The 22,008-nt window shown below is 43.3% G+C and overlaps 2 protein-coding genes across 4 annotated transcripts in view; one reads left to right on the top strand and one right to left on the bottom strand.

Annotated features, from left to right (window-relative positions):
* Nucleotides 1-14,550, top strand: part of PTPRN (protein tyrosine phosphatase receptor type N) — an 83,922-nt gene extending 69,372 nt beyond the window's left edge. For both annotated transcript variants that reach the window (XM_073545465.1, XM_073545466.1), the window contains 11 exons: nt 285-503; nt 6,369-6,578; nt 6,676-6,823; nt 7,905-7,978; nt 8,967-9,044; nt 9,160-9,279; nt 9,905-10,071; nt 11,295-11,348; nt 12,141-12,205; nt 12,458-12,531; nt 12,730-14,550. In XM_073545465.1, the coding sequence (XP_073401566.1) occupies nt 285-503; nt 6,369-6,578; nt 6,676-6,823; nt 7,905-7,978; nt 8,967-9,044; nt 9,160-9,279; nt 9,905-10,071; nt 11,295-11,348; nt 12,141-12,205; nt 12,458-12,531; nt 12,730-12,801 (1,281 nt within the window). In that variant the 3' untranslated portion in view covers nt 12,802-14,550. The remainder of the gene's footprint in view (nt 1-284; nt 504-6,368; nt 6,579-6,675; nt 6,824-7,904; nt 7,979-8,966; nt 9,045-9,159; nt 9,280-9,904; nt 10,072-11,294; nt 11,349-12,140; nt 12,206-12,457; nt 12,532-12,729) is intronic.
* A 2,149-nt stretch (nt 14,551-16,699) lies between these two features.
* Nucleotides 16,700-22,008, bottom strand: part of DNAJB2 (DnaJ heat shock protein family (Hsp40) member B2) — a 33,458-nt gene continuing 28,149 nt past the window's right edge. Inside the window, exons 11-12 of one of the 2 annotated variants that reach the window (XM_073545468.1) lie at nt 20,231-20,449; nt 16,700-17,136 (exon numbers count right to left, since the gene is read on the bottom strand). In XM_073545468.1, coding sequence (XP_073401569.1) covers nt 17,126-17,136; nt 20,231-20,449 — 230 coding nt within the window. In that variant the 3' untranslated portion in view covers nt 16,700-17,125. Of the gene's footprint in view, nt 20,450-22,008 lie in introns of both variants that reach the window. The other variant, XM_073545467.1, reaches the window with a different exon arrangement.

Genomic DNA, 22,008 nt, shown 5'->3' on the forward strand with positions numbered 1-22,008 from the left:
GATTTGCTTTCAGCTCAAAGTAAAGAATCCGAGAAATCTGACTACTCATGAAGCCGGGATGGGAGAGGACATTGGGATTGTCAGAGGGTTGTCAGACAGAAGATTCGTAGTCACAGCCAGTCTGTCACATATTACTTAGAAAACAGGAGAATTCAGGAGGATTCGGAATAACTACTGCACATCGCTCTTTTTCTCTTGCTGCTACAGTGATCAGATTATATGTTTTTTATTTTATTTTATGATTTTACGTATTTGGATTAAAATCTGCTCTTCTTCAATCCCAGAGGAGCAATTCCACCACCAAAACCTTCCCTCACGCCTCTCATTTTGGGGATACTTTCCGGTTTGTTCTCCTTATCTTCATCGCCTTGGCCTGTATAGCTGGAATCGTCATCGCCTCAGCTGTTATATTCTGTCTACGACAACATGCCAAGCAACGGGAAAAAGAGAGACTTGCGGGGCTTGGACCTGAAGGAACCGGAGACTCCACTTTTGAGTACCAGGTAAAAACATCTACTGTTGTCAGTTAAGTATTATGCACTTTTATTCTTGTACATAGGGGCAGTATTATAGTAGTTATATTCTTGTACATAGCAGCAGTATTATAGTAGTTATATTCTTGTACATAGGGGACAGTATTATAGTAGATATATTCTTGTACATAGGAGCAGTATTATAGTAGTTATATTCTTGTACATAGGGGGCAGTATTATAGTAGTTATATTCTTGTACATAGGGGACAGTATTATAGTAGATATATTCTTGTACATAGGGGCAGTATTATAGTAGTTATATTCTTGTACATAGGGGGCAGTATTATAGTAGTTATATTCTTGTACATAGGAACAGTATTATAGTAGTTATATTCTTGTACATAGGGGGCAGTATTATAGTAGTTATATTCTTGTACATAGGAACAGTATTATAGTAGTTATATTCTTGTACATAGGGGCAGTATTATAGTAGTTATATTCTTGTATATAGAAGGCAGTATTATGGTAGTTATATTCTTGTACATAGGGGCAGTATTATAGTAGTTATATTCTTGTATATAGGGGCAGTATTATAGTAGTTATATTCTTGTACATAGGAACAGTATTATAGTAGTTATATTCTTGTACATAGGAGCAGTATTATAGTAGTTATATTCTTGTACATAGGAGCAGTATTATAGTAGTTATATTCTTGTACATAGGAGCAGTATTATAGTAGTTATATTCTTGTACATAAGGACAGTATTATAGTAGTTATATTCTTGTACATAGGAGCAGTATTATAGTAGTTATATTCTTGTACATAGGGGGCAGTATTATAGTAGTTATATTCTTGTACATAGGAGCAGTATTATAGTAGTTATATTCTTGTACATAGGAGCAGTATTATAGTAGTTATATTCTTGTACATAGGAGCAGTATTATAGTAGTTATATTCTTGTACATAAGGACAGTATTATAGTAGTTATATTCTTGTACATAGGAGCAGTATTATAGTAGTTATATTCTTGTACATAGAGGCAGTATTATAGTAGTTATACTCTTGTACATAGGAGCAGTATTATAGTAGTTACAGTGGGGCAAAAAAGTATTTAGTCAGTCAGCAATAGTGCAAGTTCCACCACTTAAAAAGATGAGAGGCGTCTGTAATTTACATCATAGGTAGACCTCAACTATGGGAGACAAACTGAGAAAAAAAAATCCAGAAAATCACATTGTCTGTTTTTTTTCCTTTTATTTGCATATTATGGTGGAAAATAAGTATTTGGTCAGAAACAAGCAATCAAGATTTCTGGCTCTCACAGACCTGTAACTTCTTCTTTAAGAGTCTCCTCTTTCCTCCACTCATTACCTGTAGTAATAGCACCTGTTTAAACTTGTTATCAGTATAAAAAGACACCTGTGCACACCCTCAAACAGTCTGACTCCAAACTCCACTATGGTGAAGACCAAAGAGCTGTCAAAGGACACCAGAAACAAAATTGTAGCCCTGCACCAGGCTGGGAAGACTGCATCTGCAATAGCCAACCAGCCTGGAGTGAAGAAATCAACTGTGGGAGCAATAATTAGAAAATGGAAGACATACAAGATCACTGATAATCTCCCTCGATCTGGTGCTCCACGCAAAATCCCACCCCGTGGGGTCAGAATGATCACAAGAACGGTGAGCAAAAATCCCAGAACCACGCGGGGGGACCTAGTGAATGAACTGCAGAGAGCTGGGACCAATGTAACAAGGCCTACCATAAGTAACACACTACGCCACCATGGACTCAGATCCTGCAGTGCCAGACGTATCCCACTGCTTAAGCCTGTACATGTCCGGGCCCGTCTGAAGTTTGCTAGAGAGCATTTGGATGATCCAGAGGAGTTTTGGCAGAATGTCCTATGGTCTGATGAAACCAAACTGGAACTGATGGTAGAAACACAACTTGTCGTGTTTGGAGGAAAAAGAATACTGAGTTGCATCCATCAAACACCATACCTACTGTAAAGCATGGTGGTGGAAACATCATGCTTTGGGGCTGTTTCTCTGCAAAGGGGCCAGGACGACTGATCCGGGTACATGAAAGAATGAATGGGGCCATGTATCGTGAGATTTTGAGTGCAAACCTCCTTCCATCAGCAAGGGCATTGATGATGAAACGTGGCTGGGTCTTTCAACATGACAATGATCCAAAGCACACCGCCAGGGCAACGAAGAAGTGGCTTCGTAAGAAGCATTTCAAGGTCCTGGAGTGGCCTAGCCAGTCTCCAGATCTCAACCCTATAGAAAACCTTTGGAGGGAGTTGAAAGTCCGTGTTGCCAAGCGAAAAGCCAAATACATCACTGCTCTAGAGGAGATCTGCATGGAGGAATGGGCCAACATACCAACAACAGTGTGTGGCAACCTTGTGAAGACTTACAGAAAACGTTTGACCTCTGTCATTGCCAACAAAGGATATATCACAAAGTATTGAGATGAAATTTTGTTTCTGACCAAATACTTATTTTCCACCATAATATGCAAATAAAAGGAAAAAAAAACAGACAATGTGATTTTCTGGATTTTTTTTTTCTCAGTTTGTCTCCCATAGTTGAGGTCTACCTATGATGTAAATTACAGACGCCTCTCATCTTTTTAAGTGGTGGAACTTGCACTATTGCTGACTGACTAAATACTTTTTTGCCCCACTGTATATTCTTGTACATAGGAGCAGTATTATAGTAGTTATGTTCTTGTACATAGGAGCAGTATTATCGTAGTTATATTCTTGTACATAGGGGCAGTATTATAGTAGTTATATTCCTGTACATAGGGGCAGTATTATAGTAGTTATATTCCTGTACATAGGGGGCAGTATTATAGTAGTTATATTCTTGTACATAGGAGCAGTATTATAGTAGTTATATTCTTGTACATGGGAGCAGTATTATAGTAGTTATATTCTTGTACATAGGGGCAGTATTATAGTAGATGTATTCCTGTACATTGGGGCAGTATTATAGTAGTTATATTCTTGTACATAGGAGCAGTATTATAGTAGTTATATTCTTGTACATAGGAGAAGTATTACAGTAGTTATATTCTTGTTTCTTGTACATAGGGGCAGTATTATAGTAGTTATACTCTTGTTTCTTGTACATAGGGGCAGTATTATAGTAGTTATATTCTTGTACATAGGGGCAGTATTATAGTAATATTCTTGTACATAGGGGCAGTATTATAGTAGTTATATTCTTGTACATAGGAGAAGTATTACAGTAGTTATATTCTTGTTTCTTGTACATAGGGGCAGTATTATAGTAGTTATACTCTTGTTTCTTGTACATAGGGGGCAGTATTATAGTAGTTAAATTCTTGTACATAGGAGCAGTATTATAGTAGTTATATTCTTGTACATAGGGGCAGTATTATAGTAGTTATATTCTTGTACATAGGGGGCAGTATTATAGTAGTTATATTCTTGTACATAGGAGCAGTATTATAGTAGTTATATTCTTGTACATAGGAGCAGTATTATAGTAGTTATATTCTTGTACATAGGGGCAGTATTATAGTAGTTATATTCTTGTACATAGGAGCAGTATTATAGTAGTTATATTCTTGTACATAGGGGCAGTATTATAGTAGTTAAATTCTTGTACATAGGAGCAGTATTATAGTAATATTCTTGTACATAGGGGCAGTATTATAGTAGTTATATTCTTGTACATAGGGGCAGTATTATAGTAGATGTATTCCTGTACATTGGGGCAGTATTATAGTAGTTATATTCTTGTACATAGGAGCAGTATTATAGTAGTTATATTCTTGTACATAGGAGAAGTATTACAGTAGTTATATTCTTGTTTCTTGTACATAGGGGCAGTATTATAGTAGTTATACTTTTGTACATAGGAGCAGTATTATAGTAGTTATATTCTTGTACATAGGAGCAGTATTATAGTAGTTATATTCTTGTACATAGGAGCAGTATTATAGTAGTTATATTCTTGTACATAGGAGAAGTATTACAGTAGTTATATTCTTGTTTCTTGTACATAGGGGCAGTATTATAGTAGTTATACTCTTGTTTCTTGTACATAGGGGCAGTATTATAGTAGTTATATTCTTGTACATAGGGGCAGTATTATAGTAATATTCTTGTACATAGGGGCAGTATTATAGTAGTTATATTCTTGTACATAGGAGAAGTATTACAGTAGTTATATTCTTGTTTCTTGTACATAGGGGCAGTATTATAGTAGTTATACTCTTGTTTCTTGTACATAGGGGGCAGTATTATAGTAGTTAAATTCTTGTACATAGGAGCAGTATTATAGTAGTTATATTCTTGTACATAGGGGCAGTATTATAGTAGTTATATTCTTGTACATAGGGGGCAGTATTATAGTAGTTATATTCTTGTACATAGGAGCAGTATTATAGTAGTTATATTCTTGTACATAGGAGCAGTATTATAGTAGTTATATTCTTGTACATAGGGGCAGTATTATAGTAGTTATATTCTTGTACATAGGAGCAGTATTATAGTAGTTATATTCTTGTACATAGGGGCAGTATTATAGTAGTTATATTCTTGTATATAGGGGCAGTATTATAGTAGTTATATTCTTGTATATAGGGGCAGTATTATAGTAGTTATATTCTTGTACATAAAGAGAGCAAATATTTGATTTTCTTTCTCCTGTTTTCTCCCATTACGCAAACTCTTTCTAGTTAGGTAATCCGTATACGGTATATTAGAAAACTGATGTAAGTGAACTTTCTCTGCAATTTCAATTTTAACTGGAAATTCACTTTTAGGGTCATTTGTGAATCATAAGATGACATTATTTATGTGTGAGCTCAGGTTTTTCCATGGGTATTGTGTCAGTTTTCTGCTGTCTTCAGGTCTTAGGTACAGACTGACCTAATGAAGTTGTATCTCAAGTGTCCAATATCACCTAATAGTGCAAAATAGATTCATACCATCATTTTTGTAAAATTCATATATCTTTCTCCCTTTGAGATTTCATATCTTTTCGCAAAATGACAAAATACAGTTGAGTGACATTTTTTAAACCGGATACCATGTTCTAGATTTTTACATGGTTTACACAACACATTTTTATTTACCGTAGGTTCTTTAGGGGCTAATTATTGTACCTGTAATATTTTTGAGATATTTCTTAGGAGATGTTCTGTGGGTAATGCCAAGTTTCCTTGGTGGCACTCGAGGGATAACGGTAAAACAGACATATCCATTGAGAATATAATGGAGACATGTACTATGTATGTAACTCTATTTTTATCATAGGTTCACAAATTCGCTGTTTTCTTTTGTACAGCCCAAAGAATATTATTCTGTCTGCATGTAGCTGCTACTAGAGGGAGCTCAGAGCGTACAGATTTAAACAGCCACCCCTAGAGGGCGATCACAGCATACAGATTATACAGCCACCACTAGGAAGAGCTCACTACATACAGATTTATACAGCCACCACTAGGAGGAGCTCACTACATACAGATTTATACAGTCACCACTAGAGGGAGCTCACTACATACAGATTATACAGCCACCACTAGGAGGAGCTCACTACATACAGATTTATACAGTCACCACTAGAGGGAGCTCACTACATACAGATTATACAGCCACCACTAGGAGGAGCTCACTACATACAGATTTATACAGTCACCACTAGAGGGAGCTCACTACAAACATATTTATACAACCACCACTAGGAGGAGCACAGCCACCACTAGGAGGAGCTCACTACATACTTATTTATACAGCCACCACTAGGGGGAGCTCACTGCCTGGAAAGATTCACAGCTCCCATTCAATCTGATGAAGTATTTTCTCTCCTTATAGTCCGATTATTTTCATCTTCATGTCTTTCCACAGGATCTTTGCAGGCAGCATATGGCCGGAAAATCTCTGTTCAGTCGCACAGAGGCAACCGGAGCAGCGGCAGAAAACTCTCGCGTCAGCAGCGTGTCGTCCCAATTTAGTGATGTCCCACAGCCAAGCCCCAGTTCCCACAGCAGTACTCCATCCTGGTGTGAGGAACCCGTGCAGTCCAACATGGACATTTCCACCGGTCACATGATCCTGGTGAGTGAATTGTGTAAGGACAGTCTCTACCACCTCCTCCAAAGCTTCATATCTCATCTTTTGTGAGTTCTGTACTTTGCGTTTTGTGCTTGCTCAGGCATACATGGAAGATCATCTGAGAAACAGAGACCGTCTGGCCAAGGAGTGGCAGGCCCTGTGCGCTTACCAGGCTGAGCCAAACGCTTGCTCCACTGCTAAGAGTGACACAAACCTGAAGAAGAACAGGAACCCAGATTTTCTACCTTGTGAGCGCCATCATTATATTTAACCACTGAGCCATCTGCACTCCCTCATTCTTTGCACTGCAGCTAGGGTCAGCCTTAAAGGGATTATTGACTTGTTATTCATATATTTATTTTTAATGTTGCCACTTTCAGCCGAGGCCAATTTAGAATGTGTTTTAAAGTAGTGGACAATCCCTTTAAGAGTGCCCAGTTGCACCTAGTAATGTGTCATTACTTAAGAGGCCCTGGAATCCAGGAGCGTACACCTCAGATCCTGTACTTGGTACACACATTATGTGGCTTCATTTCCTAGTTTTGTGATTGGAGACTGTTTTATTATTCACGATTAGAGAAATTCCCTGCAAAATACTGCAAATAGTAACCCGAATAAGAGCATCATACTGTGTTAAAATCATGTCACTGTACTGTGCAAAATAGCATTATATAGTACATTCATAATACTGCCACATAGTGCCATAACATGACCATACAGTGCTATAGTGACAAATAACTGTACCATATAGAAACTATACAAATATCAGAATAATACAGTTGTTTCATAATACTGTTATATGGGGCAAATAACTGTACCGCACCACACCTTCCACAAGTACCGTGCAGTGCCCTCATTATACTGTTATACAATCCACATAACAGTTCATACTGTGGTTTCATAATACCACCATTTATTGCCAAATTACTATTAGCCCATATACCGAAAAGTAGTATTGTGTTCATACACTGCCTAAATTCAGCAGCATTGTCAATATAATAGCACTATGATCCATAACACTGCCATATGGTTCCCAAATAACAGTACGATACAGAGCGTCCATATAACTGCCATCCAGTGCCATGATAGCAGCTCTGTATAATGCCCAAATAAACCCACCATGTTAGACCCAAGTTTACTGAACGATCACAGATTAGATATTGGAAGCGGGCTGAACATGGCGGTGCCGTTTCTCTCCCGCTATAATCTGGGCATGATCACATACAGCGGCTTTATATCTATTCTGGCAATTGTGCTTATTCTGTCATTCTGCGGATTCATTCTTCATGTTCTGTGGTTTCTATGTGACCCTCTGTATCTCTCCTGCAGACGACCATGCACGGATAAAGCTGAGGAGCGATAACAACCCGTCCCGCAGCGATTATATCAACGCCAGCCCCATCGTACGTAACGGTCACTGAGTGTTCCTTAGAGATACGTCTTGTGGTGTTATCCAAGTGCTGATACGACAGCCCCCGACGGCTGCCAGGACGTGATGTTCCCCAGGGAGCACTTACAGATGGTGCTCACTATTGTACATATGAAGATGGATGATCGATACATAGATATAGACATAAAGAGAGCGATAAATATAGAGATTAAGAGATAAATAGATTGTGGGGATTCACGCTCTTTGACAGCCGTTAGCGTAGACACAAGCAATAGGTTCTTGTCCAACAATGCAATGTTTATTCGGAGGACTCAACACAAAAACAGCCTCTTCACGGCATATAGGTGTCACAAATTCACCAGCTCAGATAACCATCCATTTCTCTGGCTATGTCACACGCTCACAGTTCAGCTGTCTTAACCGGGAGTGTGGAGATATGGGATTGACCAGTCCCACCCAAGCTCTTCTAGTTGTTCCTAAAACCCAGACCAAAAATTTGGTTCCAAAAAAACCCACTCTCAGTAACCTTCTATTGCTGGAGCCTTCACCTCCGGGAACTTTCGTCTCTGAGGCTAGCCAACTCAGCGACATTTACCTCCCATTCAGGAGTTTACCTCCTGCTTTCCTACAGGATATAAAGAGAAAGGAAAAGATAGATAAAAGACAGATTATCCGATGAGAGAGTTGTCTGGGGGGCCTTGCACTCTTCATTGGCATATTTGGTGCTGTTCCAATATTTTTTTATTCTAGATAGAATACCTCCAGATAGCTCCAAAAAATTGAAAGCAACACTCCATCTAGACTTTAGGAAAAATTGATTTATTAGCCCATTGGGGCTCAGCAACGTTTCGGTTCTATTGAGACCCTCTCTCACGCCTTGCTGAGCCCCAATGGAGTGCTGCTTTCATTTTTTTTTTTTAATAAATGCATAGACGCTGGAGATGGAGGATGAGATGATTACAGATGTTGATTTCCGCCATAACACTCTGAATCTCCATTAGATTGAGCACGACCCCCGTATGCCCGCTTACATCGCCACCCAGGGACCCCTCTCTCACACCATTGCTGATTTCTGGCAGGTGAGTTCTTACGATGCTGGGACAATTATTATAGAACGTCCCTGGGTTATAATATATCCCTGCCCCAATAGCGGATGTGTAATATCAGCCGGACTCACCGGTTCTCTGTCTGTAGATGGTTTGGGAAAACGGCTGCACGGTGATAGTGATGCTGAGCCCCCTGGTGGAGGACGGAGTTAAGCAGTGTGATCGCTACTGGCCTGATGAGGGATCCTCTCTCTACCACATCTATGAGGTTAGTGAAGAGATGCAATGTAGATTCCTGTTTACACATTCATCAGCTGCTGCAGAACATCTTTGTAAAAAAAAAAACCTGCTTTTATTTTTCATCTTAAATCTTATATGGAGTAATTTCATAATATATCTTTGCAATCATCTGAGCTCCATTTTTCTGATACATGGCGACAAATCCCCCGCATAGACATAGAGGGCATAAGATTGCTGCCTGCAGCCACCACTGGGTGGAGCTGAAGAGCTCAGTGCATGCTGTGTTAAGATCAATGTATAAGTGTGCAGTGAGCTCCCCCTAGTGGTGACTGCCATGAAGAAACCGTGTGCAGTGAGCTCTCCCTAGTGGTGACTGCCATGATGAAACCGTGCGCAGTAAGCTCCCCCTAGTGGTGACTACAGAGAGCGATAATTTTAATCATTTTAATGTCCATGCAGAGGATTTCGGGCGCTGTGCTATAAAACAAAACCTCCAACCGCTGTGAAGGTATATTAAGAAATTAATCAGTCAGGAATTTTGCTCTTAACCTCTAAGAATGCTAAAAGTTGGAGAATCCTTTTAGGGCATAATTATTAGAAATCAGTGTGGGGTTCCATGAGCCAGGTACCGTGCATGTTCTTTCCTCCTGCAGGTTAATCTTGTGTCTGAACATATCTGGTGTGAAGATTTCCTGGTTCGCAGCTTTTATCTGAAGAACGTCCAAACCCAGGAGACTCGAACTCTTACACAGTTCCACTTCCTGAGCTGGCCAGCAGAGGGCATCCCCAGCAGCACTCGCCCCTTGCTGGACTTCCGCAGGTGAATTCCCCAATCTTATTACCAACAATGGGGCTCATTTATCCTCCTACAGTCTAATACAAGCATAGATGTTGGGGTCTTGTGTACATGGATGCGACAAGAGAGATGATCCTTAGGGTTAGTGCAGATTTTGGGATGTTCATTTTCGATAATTGTTACAGATGGAGAAACTTCTGCAAATCTGCCGCATGTGAATATGCCCCAATACTGATCAAAGCTGAAGATTTGTTACAAATACATCCAGAGCTATAGAGCCTGGACTTCAGAATGATACATTTTACTTGCGCTGATACATTGTAACAAACTATCAGAAGTCAGGACAGCAGAGATGAATCTAGCGCGCAGAGGGCACAATACATTCACTGACGGCAAGCAGAAATATTGGAAACTGTATTGAAACACAAAGAGTATTATACAATGAACCTTCTGCTTATAGAATTGTTAGGCTGTGTGCACACGCTGCGGATTCCGCTGCGTTTCCGCAGCGGTTTTGGCCGCTGCGGACACGCAGCAGTTTTAGCTGCGGTGTACAGTACCATTCATTTGAATGGGAAAAAAAAAACGCTGTGCCGACGCTGCGGAAAAAAACGCGCGGATTTGCTGCGGTTTTGAATCCGCAGAAAGAATTGCATGTCAATTCTTTCTGCGGAAACCGCTGCGGGTTCCTATCTCCACCATTGTGGAGATAGTGAATCCGCAGGACCAAACCGCAGGCAAAACCGCAGATAATCCGCAGGTCTTTGCAAAATCCGTGCGGATTAATCCGCAGCGGATTCCGCAGCGTGTGCACGTACCCTTATGATAAAACTGCATCAATGCCTCTGATGTTAACGCCTTAGATTCCGGCCTTGAGGACGCTCCGGTAGATGATGAACTCTCGTTTGTTGTCCGGCCACGTGTTTGTTTCTTTGCAGATCCACAGTTCTGTATTTCTTGCTTTCGGCTTCCCCCCCGGGACTCAGCTCATGGCTGCCCTTGTCATTTTTGTGATTTGCAGCTTGTAATTTTGGTCTCAGTTGCATAGTCACAAAAGTGATCATGAGCAGATGAGACGTGCCTCCACCAGCAGGGGGCGCATTCTGTCCTCTTATACACAGTACAGGGATGTCGGCCTCCCGGGGATTCCCTGCATGGACTCTACACAGTGGAGGGGAGAGGGTCCATAGGTGACAGTAATGGTGATACTGGTTATACTGGTGTGATCGTGTTCTCCTGTGTTACAGGAAGGTGAACAAGTCTTTCCGAGGACGATCCTGCCCCATTATTGTGCACTGCAGGTAACAGTATAGTCTCCCAAATACATGCACAACTGTGCTTTACTACACCCGGTGCACATGCTACACTATACTACATCTGGAGCACATGCTGCAGGCGCGCAGCTCTGCTATACTACAGTACACCGGTGTATACGCTGCAAGTGCGCAACTCCGCTATACTACACCTAGATCATATATTGCAGATGCACAGCTTCACAATATTACGCTCGGTGCACACGCTGCAGTTACATGGCTTCGCTATACTACACCTAGTACATATACTGCAAGTGCACAGCTTCGCTATACTACACCCAGTACATATACTGCAAGGGCACAGCTTTGCTATACTACACCCAGTACATATACTGCAAGGGCACAGCTCAGCAATATTACGCCCAGTGCACATGCTGATGGTGCATGGCTCCGCAATATTTGCCAGGTACACTGCTCCTCTATAGTTCACCCGGTACATACACGGCAGGTGCAAGGCTCCACTATACTACACTCTGTGTATATCTTGCAGTTGAACAACTCCACTGTACTACATCTGGTGCATGCGCGCAGATGTATAGCTCCACTATACCACACCCAATGCATGTTCTGCTGGTGCACGTCTCTGCTATACTACACTCAATGCATATTCTGTAGGTGCACAGCTGCGCAATACTACACCCATTTCACACGCTGCAGGGCCTCAGCTCCACTATGATACATCCGGTGCATGTTATGCATGTGCTATACTACACCCAGGGCATACACTACAGCGCCATCTATGATACACATGTACAGATAATATACATACTTTTCTTCTAGTGACGGAGCTGGGAGGACAGGAACCTACATCCTGGTAGATATGGTTCTGAATCGCATGGCTAAAGGTGAGAGAACATAATTATAATTTCCATTAGAAATCACCAGTATCCAAATACTCAGTGTAGCTAGCATCCCGGCTCCAATTTATCATGTTCATTTTCCCTACAGTGCCCCTAAAGGTAAAACATAGAATTGCAGTATATCTATAATAAACCACAGTCCTCCAGCCGCTACACGCAGCTCTTGGCTTCAGCTAATATGAAGGACAGGACCCAAGCTGCTGCAGAGCTTGATATAACCATGTCTCCATCTTCCAGGAGTAAAGGAAATCGATATCGCTGCATCACTAGAACATGTCCGGGACCAGAGGCCAGGGATGGTGCGGACCAAGGTATACACTTACTATTAGGGGTTAAATGACTGATACTTCTGCACTAATCAGCTGTGCTCTCTGCTTCATCCGCCCCCAATGTAAAGATCGATGGTGGGCACACCGCACATTAGACAGGGCATGCCTCTTCCCAGCAGGAATCATTCGATGCTTTTTGCTGGTGATCCCCAATGTAAACGCTTTTATCTATCATTCCAGGATCAGTTTGAATTCGCCCTGACGGCGGTGGCCGAGGAAGTCAACGCGATTCTGAAGGCCCTGCCGCAATGAGAAGGAGATGAACGAGGTTTCCTATTCCGTCTCATGACCTGGACCTGCATTATGGAATTGGCAGTTCGATACATCCTCAATAAAAACCCATTTGGTGTTCTCTCTGCTCATCATTCCAGGGAGCCAAGGCTGCCCATCCATGCCCCTACTGCCTATCTGCCTTTCCAAGCTTTTATCCCAGTACTGACAGATTTAATGCCTAAAATTTGCTACCTCGTCCCCCCATGCTTCACTCCTAAGCTGCTGGTACCTCATTATTATATAGTCATGTCTGTTCATGTTTTCATGTTTCCCAAAAGCAAATCTGTTCTTAGTCTCCTAAGCTCCCACGGGTGAAATCCTTGAATAACTCTTATATCATATCTGTAATGCAACGTTCCAGAGCACGGCATGCCCACCTTTCCATTATCCTCCATAATCTTACATAAACATATACTTCTGTACATACGCCATGGCGTTTAGAGAAGCAGGATGGAAGCATGTGGATGAGTGTTGTCGGGAAATAGTCACACAACAATAGTCCCGGCCTATGTATTCTGTTGGGGTAGGTAAGATAGGTGGTAGAGGTGCCCATCATCATTACCTACTCCCAGCGTCTACCAGAAATAAAATATTGGCATCTAAATAGCTGTCCTGTGTAATAAATCTATGTACCTAGCAGCAGATTAAAAATGGCTGATGAATCCGCCGATACTTGTGCGGGGTCAAGATTTCTCAGCAAAAGCTGAATCATTGTACAATGAAAGCTAATTCACATTCAGTCTAGAAGCCTCTCTCCCTGCTTGCTGTCAGTGAATGGAAATATGCTATAGCTCCAGAGGTTGATCTCCAGTACAGACCCAATACTTTTCACATTTGTATCCAGTCTAGATAATCTTTGGGAGCTAAAAACACAAGCAGCCAAACCTCTGCTTTGTGCTGATAGTTTGCTACAGTGTATCAGTGCAGGTAAAACCGAGCTAATCAATTCAGGACCCCAATGAAAAGCTATGAGTACTCCCCCCTACAGCCGTGCCCTTCCTGCAATGTCAGCGCCACTATTCCCGGCGGGTGAGGTGACATTATTGTGTCACGTGGCCGCAGCTCATCAATATTCCATCCGGGCTGACGTCTGGGAATAGTAACATCGACATTGCAGGAACAGCAGCGCTGCAGGAGCCGAAGGATCCAGGTGAGTTTTTGTTTTAATTGCTGTCCTGAATTGATTAACCCCTTTATTTCTCCTCTCAGCTGAAGATTTGTTACAATAGTATCTGGTATTCGAGAGGAAACATTTTACCTGCTCTGATACATTGTAACAATCAGGACAGAGAGATTTCTGCTGTTATTGTTTTAGGCCTATTCAATAAGAAGGCAAATTTCTATTCAGAGACAACAAGCAGTTCCGTCCCGTCCTATTCCAGTTCCGTCCCGTCCTATTCCAGTTCCGTCCCGTCCTATTCCAGTTCCGTCCCGTCCTATTCCAGTTCCGTCCTATTCCAGTTCCGTCCTATTCCAGTTCCGTCCTATTCCAGTTCCGTCCTATCTTCTGTGTATCTGAATATGCTGCATTCTCCGCTGGGGATTGGCATGGGGGTGGCACGTTAGAGACGAGGTAGCCCTTTCTCTGCCCAGCCTTACAATCTGTTTTCTATGTCATCGCATCGTACATCACAGAAAAAAAAATCATTTCTAGAGAAATATAATAGACTTTAATTTTGTATATTGATGTGAATAAAGTAATTGTGTTTCGTTTGTGCAAATGCAAAAGATGTTGCCTGTCTTCATTTTAGCTTGGTCCGAAGAATGGGTTACATCAGGGGTCTCAAACTCGGCAGAGTAAATGGGCCGCACGTAAAAATAATTTGAGCTCCAGGAGGGACCGCATTCCTTTCAAACTTAATACACCTCGTGCACACCTCATTCACATGCGACTCCGCACACCTCGTACACACGCGGCTCCGCACACCTCATTCACATGCGACTCCGCACACCTCATACACGCGGCCCCGCTCCGCACACCTCGTACACACGCGGCCCCGTTCCGCACACCTCGTACACACGCGATCCCGCTCCGCACACCTCGTACACACATGGCTGCTCTCCATACACTTTGTACACACACTGCTCTGCTACATCCAACCTGTAAACCTCTCCTGACCCCACCCATAAACTTACCTTCATCCTGCACCATGACAACCAGCAGAGAGCAGCGTCTTTCATACACTGAGGCCCCTGATCATGTGACCCCTGACTCCTCCCCCTCCTGTGACCTCATCCCAGGTCCTGTGCAGAGTGTCCACACAGAACAGCCATCGCGGATCGCACACATTGCGCCTCCCCCCCCTGCCTCAGGGAGTGAGACATGTGGTGTACCTCGGGCCGCAGATGCCGCGTGTTTGAGACCTCTGAGTTAGATTGTAGGAATCGATGGGCACCAGCCAAGCATGAGGCTTCTTATACAAGTGAACTTCCTGAACTGCGGAATGAGAGCACGAGAGTATCACCTGCAATTACCACTAGGGGGAGCGCAAAGCAGACATATTTACACAGCCACCACTAGAGGGAGCTCACTACATACAGTGTTGCATGGCAACCACTAGGGGGATCTCATTATATACAGATTTATACAGCCACCACTAGAGGGAGCTCACTATATACAGATTTATACAGCCACCACTAGGGGGATCTCATTTTATACAGATTTATACAGCCACCACTAGAGGGAGCTCACTATATACAGATTTATACAGCCACCACTAGAGGGATCTCACTACATACAGATTTATACAGCCACCACTAGAGGGAGTTCACTACATACTGATTTATACAGTCACCACTAGGGGGAGCTCATTATATACAGATTTATACAGCCACCACTAGGAGGAGCTCACTACATACAGATACACGGCAACCATTAGGGAGGAACACAGTATATACAGATTTAGACGGCCACCACTAGGGGGAGCCCATTACTTGTTTTTTTTTTTTTCTTTATACAGCCACCACTAGAGAGCTCATTACATACAGATTTATACAGCCACCAATTGGGGGAGCTCAATGCATATGAATTTATACTGCTGCCATTGAGGTTATTAGCTGTGTAAATACATATGCAGTGAGCTCCCCTTAGTGGTGGCTCATGGTAGCTCACTGTAAAATCCAAAAAAGGGCTCTTCAAAACAGATTTTATTAAATTAAATGGGGATTCCCAACTCATGGCATATGGGGAAAATATCACTTTATTTTCCTGTATGGATCTGGCGGTTCCATTCTTGTCATGTAGCCAGATACCTCTATGTGGGAAAAAAAAAAACCTTGAAGGGGGACACAGCGCAGCACTGAACACGCAGCTGTCCACCTTCTTTCTCAGTATGAATCTCCTCACTGCCAGTAAGAATCAAAAACAGTGTACATTAAAAGGTTTGTGTATCAATAGATGTATACGGCAACTTTCATCAAGAAACAGTGCCTCCCCTGACCACAGGCTATGTGTGGTATTGCAGCTCTTCATAATTCACTTTAATGGAGGAGAGCAGCAATACCCAACACAACCAGCAGACACGTGTGGTGCAGATATGACTTTCTATTTCGGTACATCACCTTGAACATGGTACATTTGGAGGAGCAACGCTCAGTGGAGACTGAGGCCCAGTCTTATTTTTCGATGGTTTGTGATTTCTGCAGAACTTTATGGAACTTCATCAAACCTCCCACCTGTGGGCAGTGCTGAGCAGCTCTCCATGTATGTAGCAGATCTTAATATCCCATGATCCCCTGGGGCATCGTGGGTAATCCCAGGTTTCTACAGTGTGAAAGAATAAAAGCTTAGGATTCCAATAGACACCAAGGATCGGATCCACCAGCTGTTCCTGCACCGGCGCACACCGCCCTCCGTCATCATAACAACACGAGCAGATAAGAAAAGTTGTCAGGTTTAATTGAGATGGTGGATTGTTCACATCCTCGCCGCTCATATGTCGCCATCACATGAATTCAGTCCGTGATTAATATATTAAATCTTAAAGCACATAACACGGCACACGCCATCTCGCCCGGAATATAAATATGCATCACACGCAGCCCGAGCACGTAATGTCCCTTGGGTCCAGCCCCTCTTTAAATCCATACATGAAACCTCCCATCCATAAAAAAAGGGTTCATTCCAGTGTAGTGCAGAATATGGGAAGAAGGGGGAGAGGGGTCCCCAAATCTGTCAGGATGGTAGAGCCCATATGCCAAACCTGCGCAGAGGAAAGGTGCAGCGGTCGGGGGGTTAAGCTTGTCTGTGCTCCCCTCGTACCCCCCAGCCAGCGATGGGAAGAGCCCTGTAAGTCATCCATTCTCAGAACACACCTAGTGAGAAAAGCAAGACATTCAGTAGGCAAATCATGGGGCTGCACGGCATCAATAATCAGCAGGAGGGGGAGAGGTGCTACCGAAAACTCAGTGTGAACACCGCCGATAACAAGATGTGCTGACTATACTGCTGCCCCCAATAACTAAGGCAGGTCCCCCATGTACAGACCATGTGACCAGATAGCACTGCTCTAGACAGGAGAGAAGCGTCTGTCATCACACATTGTGCCGCTTATCTCCTGGGGCTTAGAGAATTCAGTATATCAATGTCTTTTAGCCTGCTCCTTTTATTCTCAGGGAGGTAAGCCGAAAACAGGGGTGTCAGCCCCTCTCCCTATAGAAAACACATGCACACTCAGTCGAATTAAGCGTGCATGAGTATTGTGGAGGTACGGAGGAATAGCTCACAGTTACCGAAAATGTACAGCTCTGACAAAAATTAAGAGACCACTTACAAATATTCAGTTTATCTGATTTTTTTCTTTATAGGTATATTTTGAGTAAGGCCTGTTTCACACTTCCGTTTTTGTCATCAGTCAAAATCCGCCAATTTAAAAAAAAAACAAACGCATCAGCCAAAAAAGGGGCGGATCCGTTTTTTCCTCCATAGACTAACGTTAGTGGCGGATTGTGACTGATGGTTGTCTGTCTCATCCGCTTTTTGACGGATCCGCCAAGATTCTAGCGGCTCCCGGGCGCATGAAACGGACCCTGCAACGTTTTTTGGCTTGGCGGACAGCTATTTGTAGCTGCGCATGCCCGGCCGAGAGCTCTTTTAACCATTTAATACCATTCCGGGAGCACTCTCTCTCCCGCGATGTCACCTCCGTCCTCCCGTGAGATCGCGGCCACCACCGACCTCCCACGATGTCACCTCCATCCTCCCATGATTTCGCGGCCGCCGGTGTCCCCTCCGACCTCCCACGAGATCGCGGCCGCCGATGTCACCACCGACCTACCGCGAGATCGCGGCCGCCGATGTCACCACCGACCTCCCGCGAGATCGCGGCCACCGATGTCACCACCGACCTCCCGCGAGATCGCGGCCGCCGATCTCACCAATGACCTCCCGCTAGCCGCCGTGACGACCGCGGTCCCTTTAAATCATGCCGCTCCACGGATCCGTTTTCCTACGTGGTCCGATGTCATCCGACATCACTAAACGGAGACGGATCAGTTTCTTTCATCCTTTGGCGGATTTCAGCTGACCGCCAACGACGGAGGTATGAAACAGGCCTAAAATGTAAATTATTTTATTCTATAAACTTCTGACAACATGTCTTCGAATTTCCAAGCAATACATTTTGTATTTTTTTTTTTCCTGACAAAGAAAAATGGTCAAAATTTGAAAAAAAAAAAAAACCCCAGTGCTTTCAGACCTCAAATAATGCAAAGAAAACAAGTTCAAAATAATTTAGAAATAATGCTAATGATTTAACTCAGGAAGAGTTCAGAAATCAATATTTTGTGGAATAACCATGATTGTTAATCCCAGCTTTCCTGCGTCTTGGCTGCTTTCCACCAGTCTGTCACACTGCTTCTGGCACAAAAATGTAAGTTCTTCTTTGTGTGATGGCTTGTGTCTATCCATCATCCTCTTGATTACATTCCAGAGGTTCTCAGTGGGATTCAGGTCTGGAGATTGGACTGGCCATGACAGAGATTTGATGTGGTGGTCTCTTAATTTTTTTCCAGAGCTGTATGTGCAATTGTAAAGGCAGACTCCTACCGATGTCGGTGAAAATCTCAACTACTCTGCGAGTTATCAGAGGGTGAGAAACTGAAGGGAAGAAGGTAAAGCCGAGGACTATCACTACTGGTTGTGGACTTACTCAAAACAAGACCAATGGCACAAAACTAAAGCAAAGGCACCAGAGCCTGAGACGCCGTCATTTACATAAATACTGTATATATCGTTACATTGTAACTTCACATTTGGCAGTTTAAAAGGAAACTGATTCCATAATAAAAGCGGCAGTAACCGGTCAGAGTGGAAGTATTGGCAGAGATCAGCCACAGGAGGCAGCGCAGAGCGAGGAAGCTTAGAGGGCGTCCGGGCCAGGGACCAAAAGTATTCATACCCCACACCTTCAGTCACGAGACCACCGAGCGAGTACAGGTAGTGCTGGGAAATCGTGACAGTGTGTGCACCGCAAACTCATGATTCTACAGTCACAGTCTGGCGGCAAACTTTTGTCCCAAGCCCAGGCAACCACTCTAACCTTCCAGATGTTGGTACAAAAGGCACTGCAAATGCTCTGCAGACTTAACCCTCTAGCTGCTGGAAGTGAGAGAAGGCACTGTAATGCTCTGCAGGTTTAACTTTTCCAGCAGCTGGAAGAAAGAGAAGGCACTGCAATGTTCTGCACGATGAAGCCTCTAGCAGCAGGGATAGAAGGCATTGCAATATTCTGAAGAATTAACCCTTTAGCAGCTGAAAGAACAAAGGCACCGCAATGCTCCGCAGGATTAACCCTCTGGCAGCTAAGAGAAATAAGGCACTGCAATGCTCTGCATGGATTAACCCTCTAGCAGCTGGGATAGAAGGCACTGCAATGCTCTGCAGGATTAACCCTCTAGCAGCTAAGAGTGAGAAATAAGGCACTGAAATGCTTGCTCTGCAGAATAACCCGCTAGCTGCTGGAAGAAAAGTCATTGTAATGCTGTGCAGGAGCAATAGCAATAGGAAGAGAAGGTATTATAATGTTCTGCAAGCATAAAACACTGGCGCCTGGAAGAAAAGGCGCTGCAAGGGTAAATTCAGTTTTACCACCCACGGTGTTGGCCTAAAATAAAAAGTAATGCAGTTTATGTGAGAAATAATGAGAAGCAAAAAAATGCTACAAAATGAAGCATCTTCTTTTCTTTTTCTCCTCTTTGTTTTTGGGGTCCCCCTCTCCCCCTCCACTTTCCTTGACTTCCTCTGTGTGTCCCGCCTGTTCCTCTGATTCATCTCTTTGTGGCCTAACAACTTTTGCCTGATGTCTTTTCTGCTCATTTGGATGATCTGCCCCCTGCTGGTGACTGGGTGGCTCCTCACTCCTCTGCCGCCCCCTTTGCTGTCTCTCTGCTCTCACTTTACTTCGCACACCTGCTCTGTGCTGCCCGGCGGCTTCCATCTCAGAGAGGCTGTATGCCATTGCCAGCTGCAGATCCTCATCTTCATCGTCGCTGTCCAGCACCAGGCAGGTAGGGGGCGCTCTCTGCACGTCATGTGGAGGCTCCCTGGTCTGGTTTCTGGTTGGCATTGGCTCACTTTTCTGATCCCTTTTGCTTATCTCGATTGCAAGAGCGAGTTCATCTTCAACCCCTGCAAAATGAATGCACAAAAAAGGACAGTGTCAGCTGCGACATAATGTATATGAACGTATGGGGCCGATGCTGAAGGGAACGACTCACAACATGGTCATATCATTTAGGATGTGGTTACCCCCGGGCTTCCTCGCTGTAATATCTAATCTTTCTTCACGTCCATTGCTAAAAGGCTTCCAACTTCTGCTGCTGTAATCTCAGGGGACGTCGTCACTGCTATAAAATAGAACTACACTGATGGTCACTAGAATTACACTTTTCTGGAGCGGCAAATGCACGGTTTTTAAAGGGGTGGTGGGACCCTCTGCTCTTATGCTCTTGGTAAACATGGCAGAGAACTTACTGTATATACTCGTGTATAAGCCGACCCCCTTAATTTTGCCACAAAAAACTGGGAAAACTTATTGACTCATGTATAAGCCGAGGGTGGTGCTGCACAAGGGTTAATGGTGGTCCAAAAAGATGATCCATAGATTAATACCCCCATAAAATGCTGCACAAGGGTTAATGGTGGCCCAACAAGATGCTCCAAGGATAAATACCCCCCACATATTGCTGCACAAGGGTTAATGGTGTCCTTAGTAGATGCTCCATACATAAATACCCCCATATGCTGCACAAGGGTTAATGGTTGCCCAAGTAGAAGCTCCATACATAACTACCCCCCATAATATGCTGCACAAGGGTTAATGGTGTCCCAAGTAGATGCTCCATACATAAATACACCCATACATTGCTGCACAAGGGTTAATGGTGTCCCAAGTAGATGCTCCATACATGCATACACCCATATATTGCTGCACAAGGGTTAATGGTGTCCCAAGTAGATGCTCCATACATAAATACACCCATATATTGCTGCACAAGGGTTAATGGTGTCCCAAGTAGATGCTCCATACATAAATACACCCATACATTGCTGCACAAGGGTTAATGGTGGCCCAAGTAGAAGCTCCATACATAACTACTCCCCATAATATGCTGCACAAGGGTTACTCGTGTCCCAAGTAGATGCTCCATACATAAATACACCCATACATTGCTGCACAAGGGTTAATGGTGTCCCAAGTAGATGCTCCATGCATAAATACCCCATATATGCTGCACAAGGGTTAATGGTGGCCCAAGTAGATGCTCCATACATAAATACCCCCATACACTGCACAATGGTTAATGGTGGCCCAAGTAGATGCTCCATACATAAATACCCTCATATACTGCACAAGGGTTAATGGTGGCCCAAGTAGATGCTCCATACATAACTACCCCTCATAATATGCTGCACAAGGGTTAATAGTGTCCCAAGTAGAAGCTCCATACATAAATACCCCCATATACTGCACAAGGGTTAATGGTGGCGCAAGTAGATGCTCCATACATAAATACCCCCCATATGCTGCACAAGGGTTAATGGTGGTCCAAGTAGATGCTCCATACATAAATACCCCCATATACTGCACAAGGGTTAATGGTGGCCCAAGTAGATGCTCCATACATAAATACCCCCATATGCTGCACAAGGGTTAATGGTGGCCCAAGTAGATGCTCCATACATAA

Source organism: Dendrobates tinctorius, unplaced genomic scaffold, assembly GCF_039654945.1.
Source record: "Dendrobates tinctorius isolate UK_male_01 unplaced genomic scaffold, ASM3965494v1 ptg000143l, whole genome shotgun sequence".
NCBI classification, from domain to species: domain Eukaryota; kingdom Metazoa; phylum Chordata; class Amphibia; order Anura; family Dendrobatidae; genus Dendrobates; species Dendrobates tinctorius.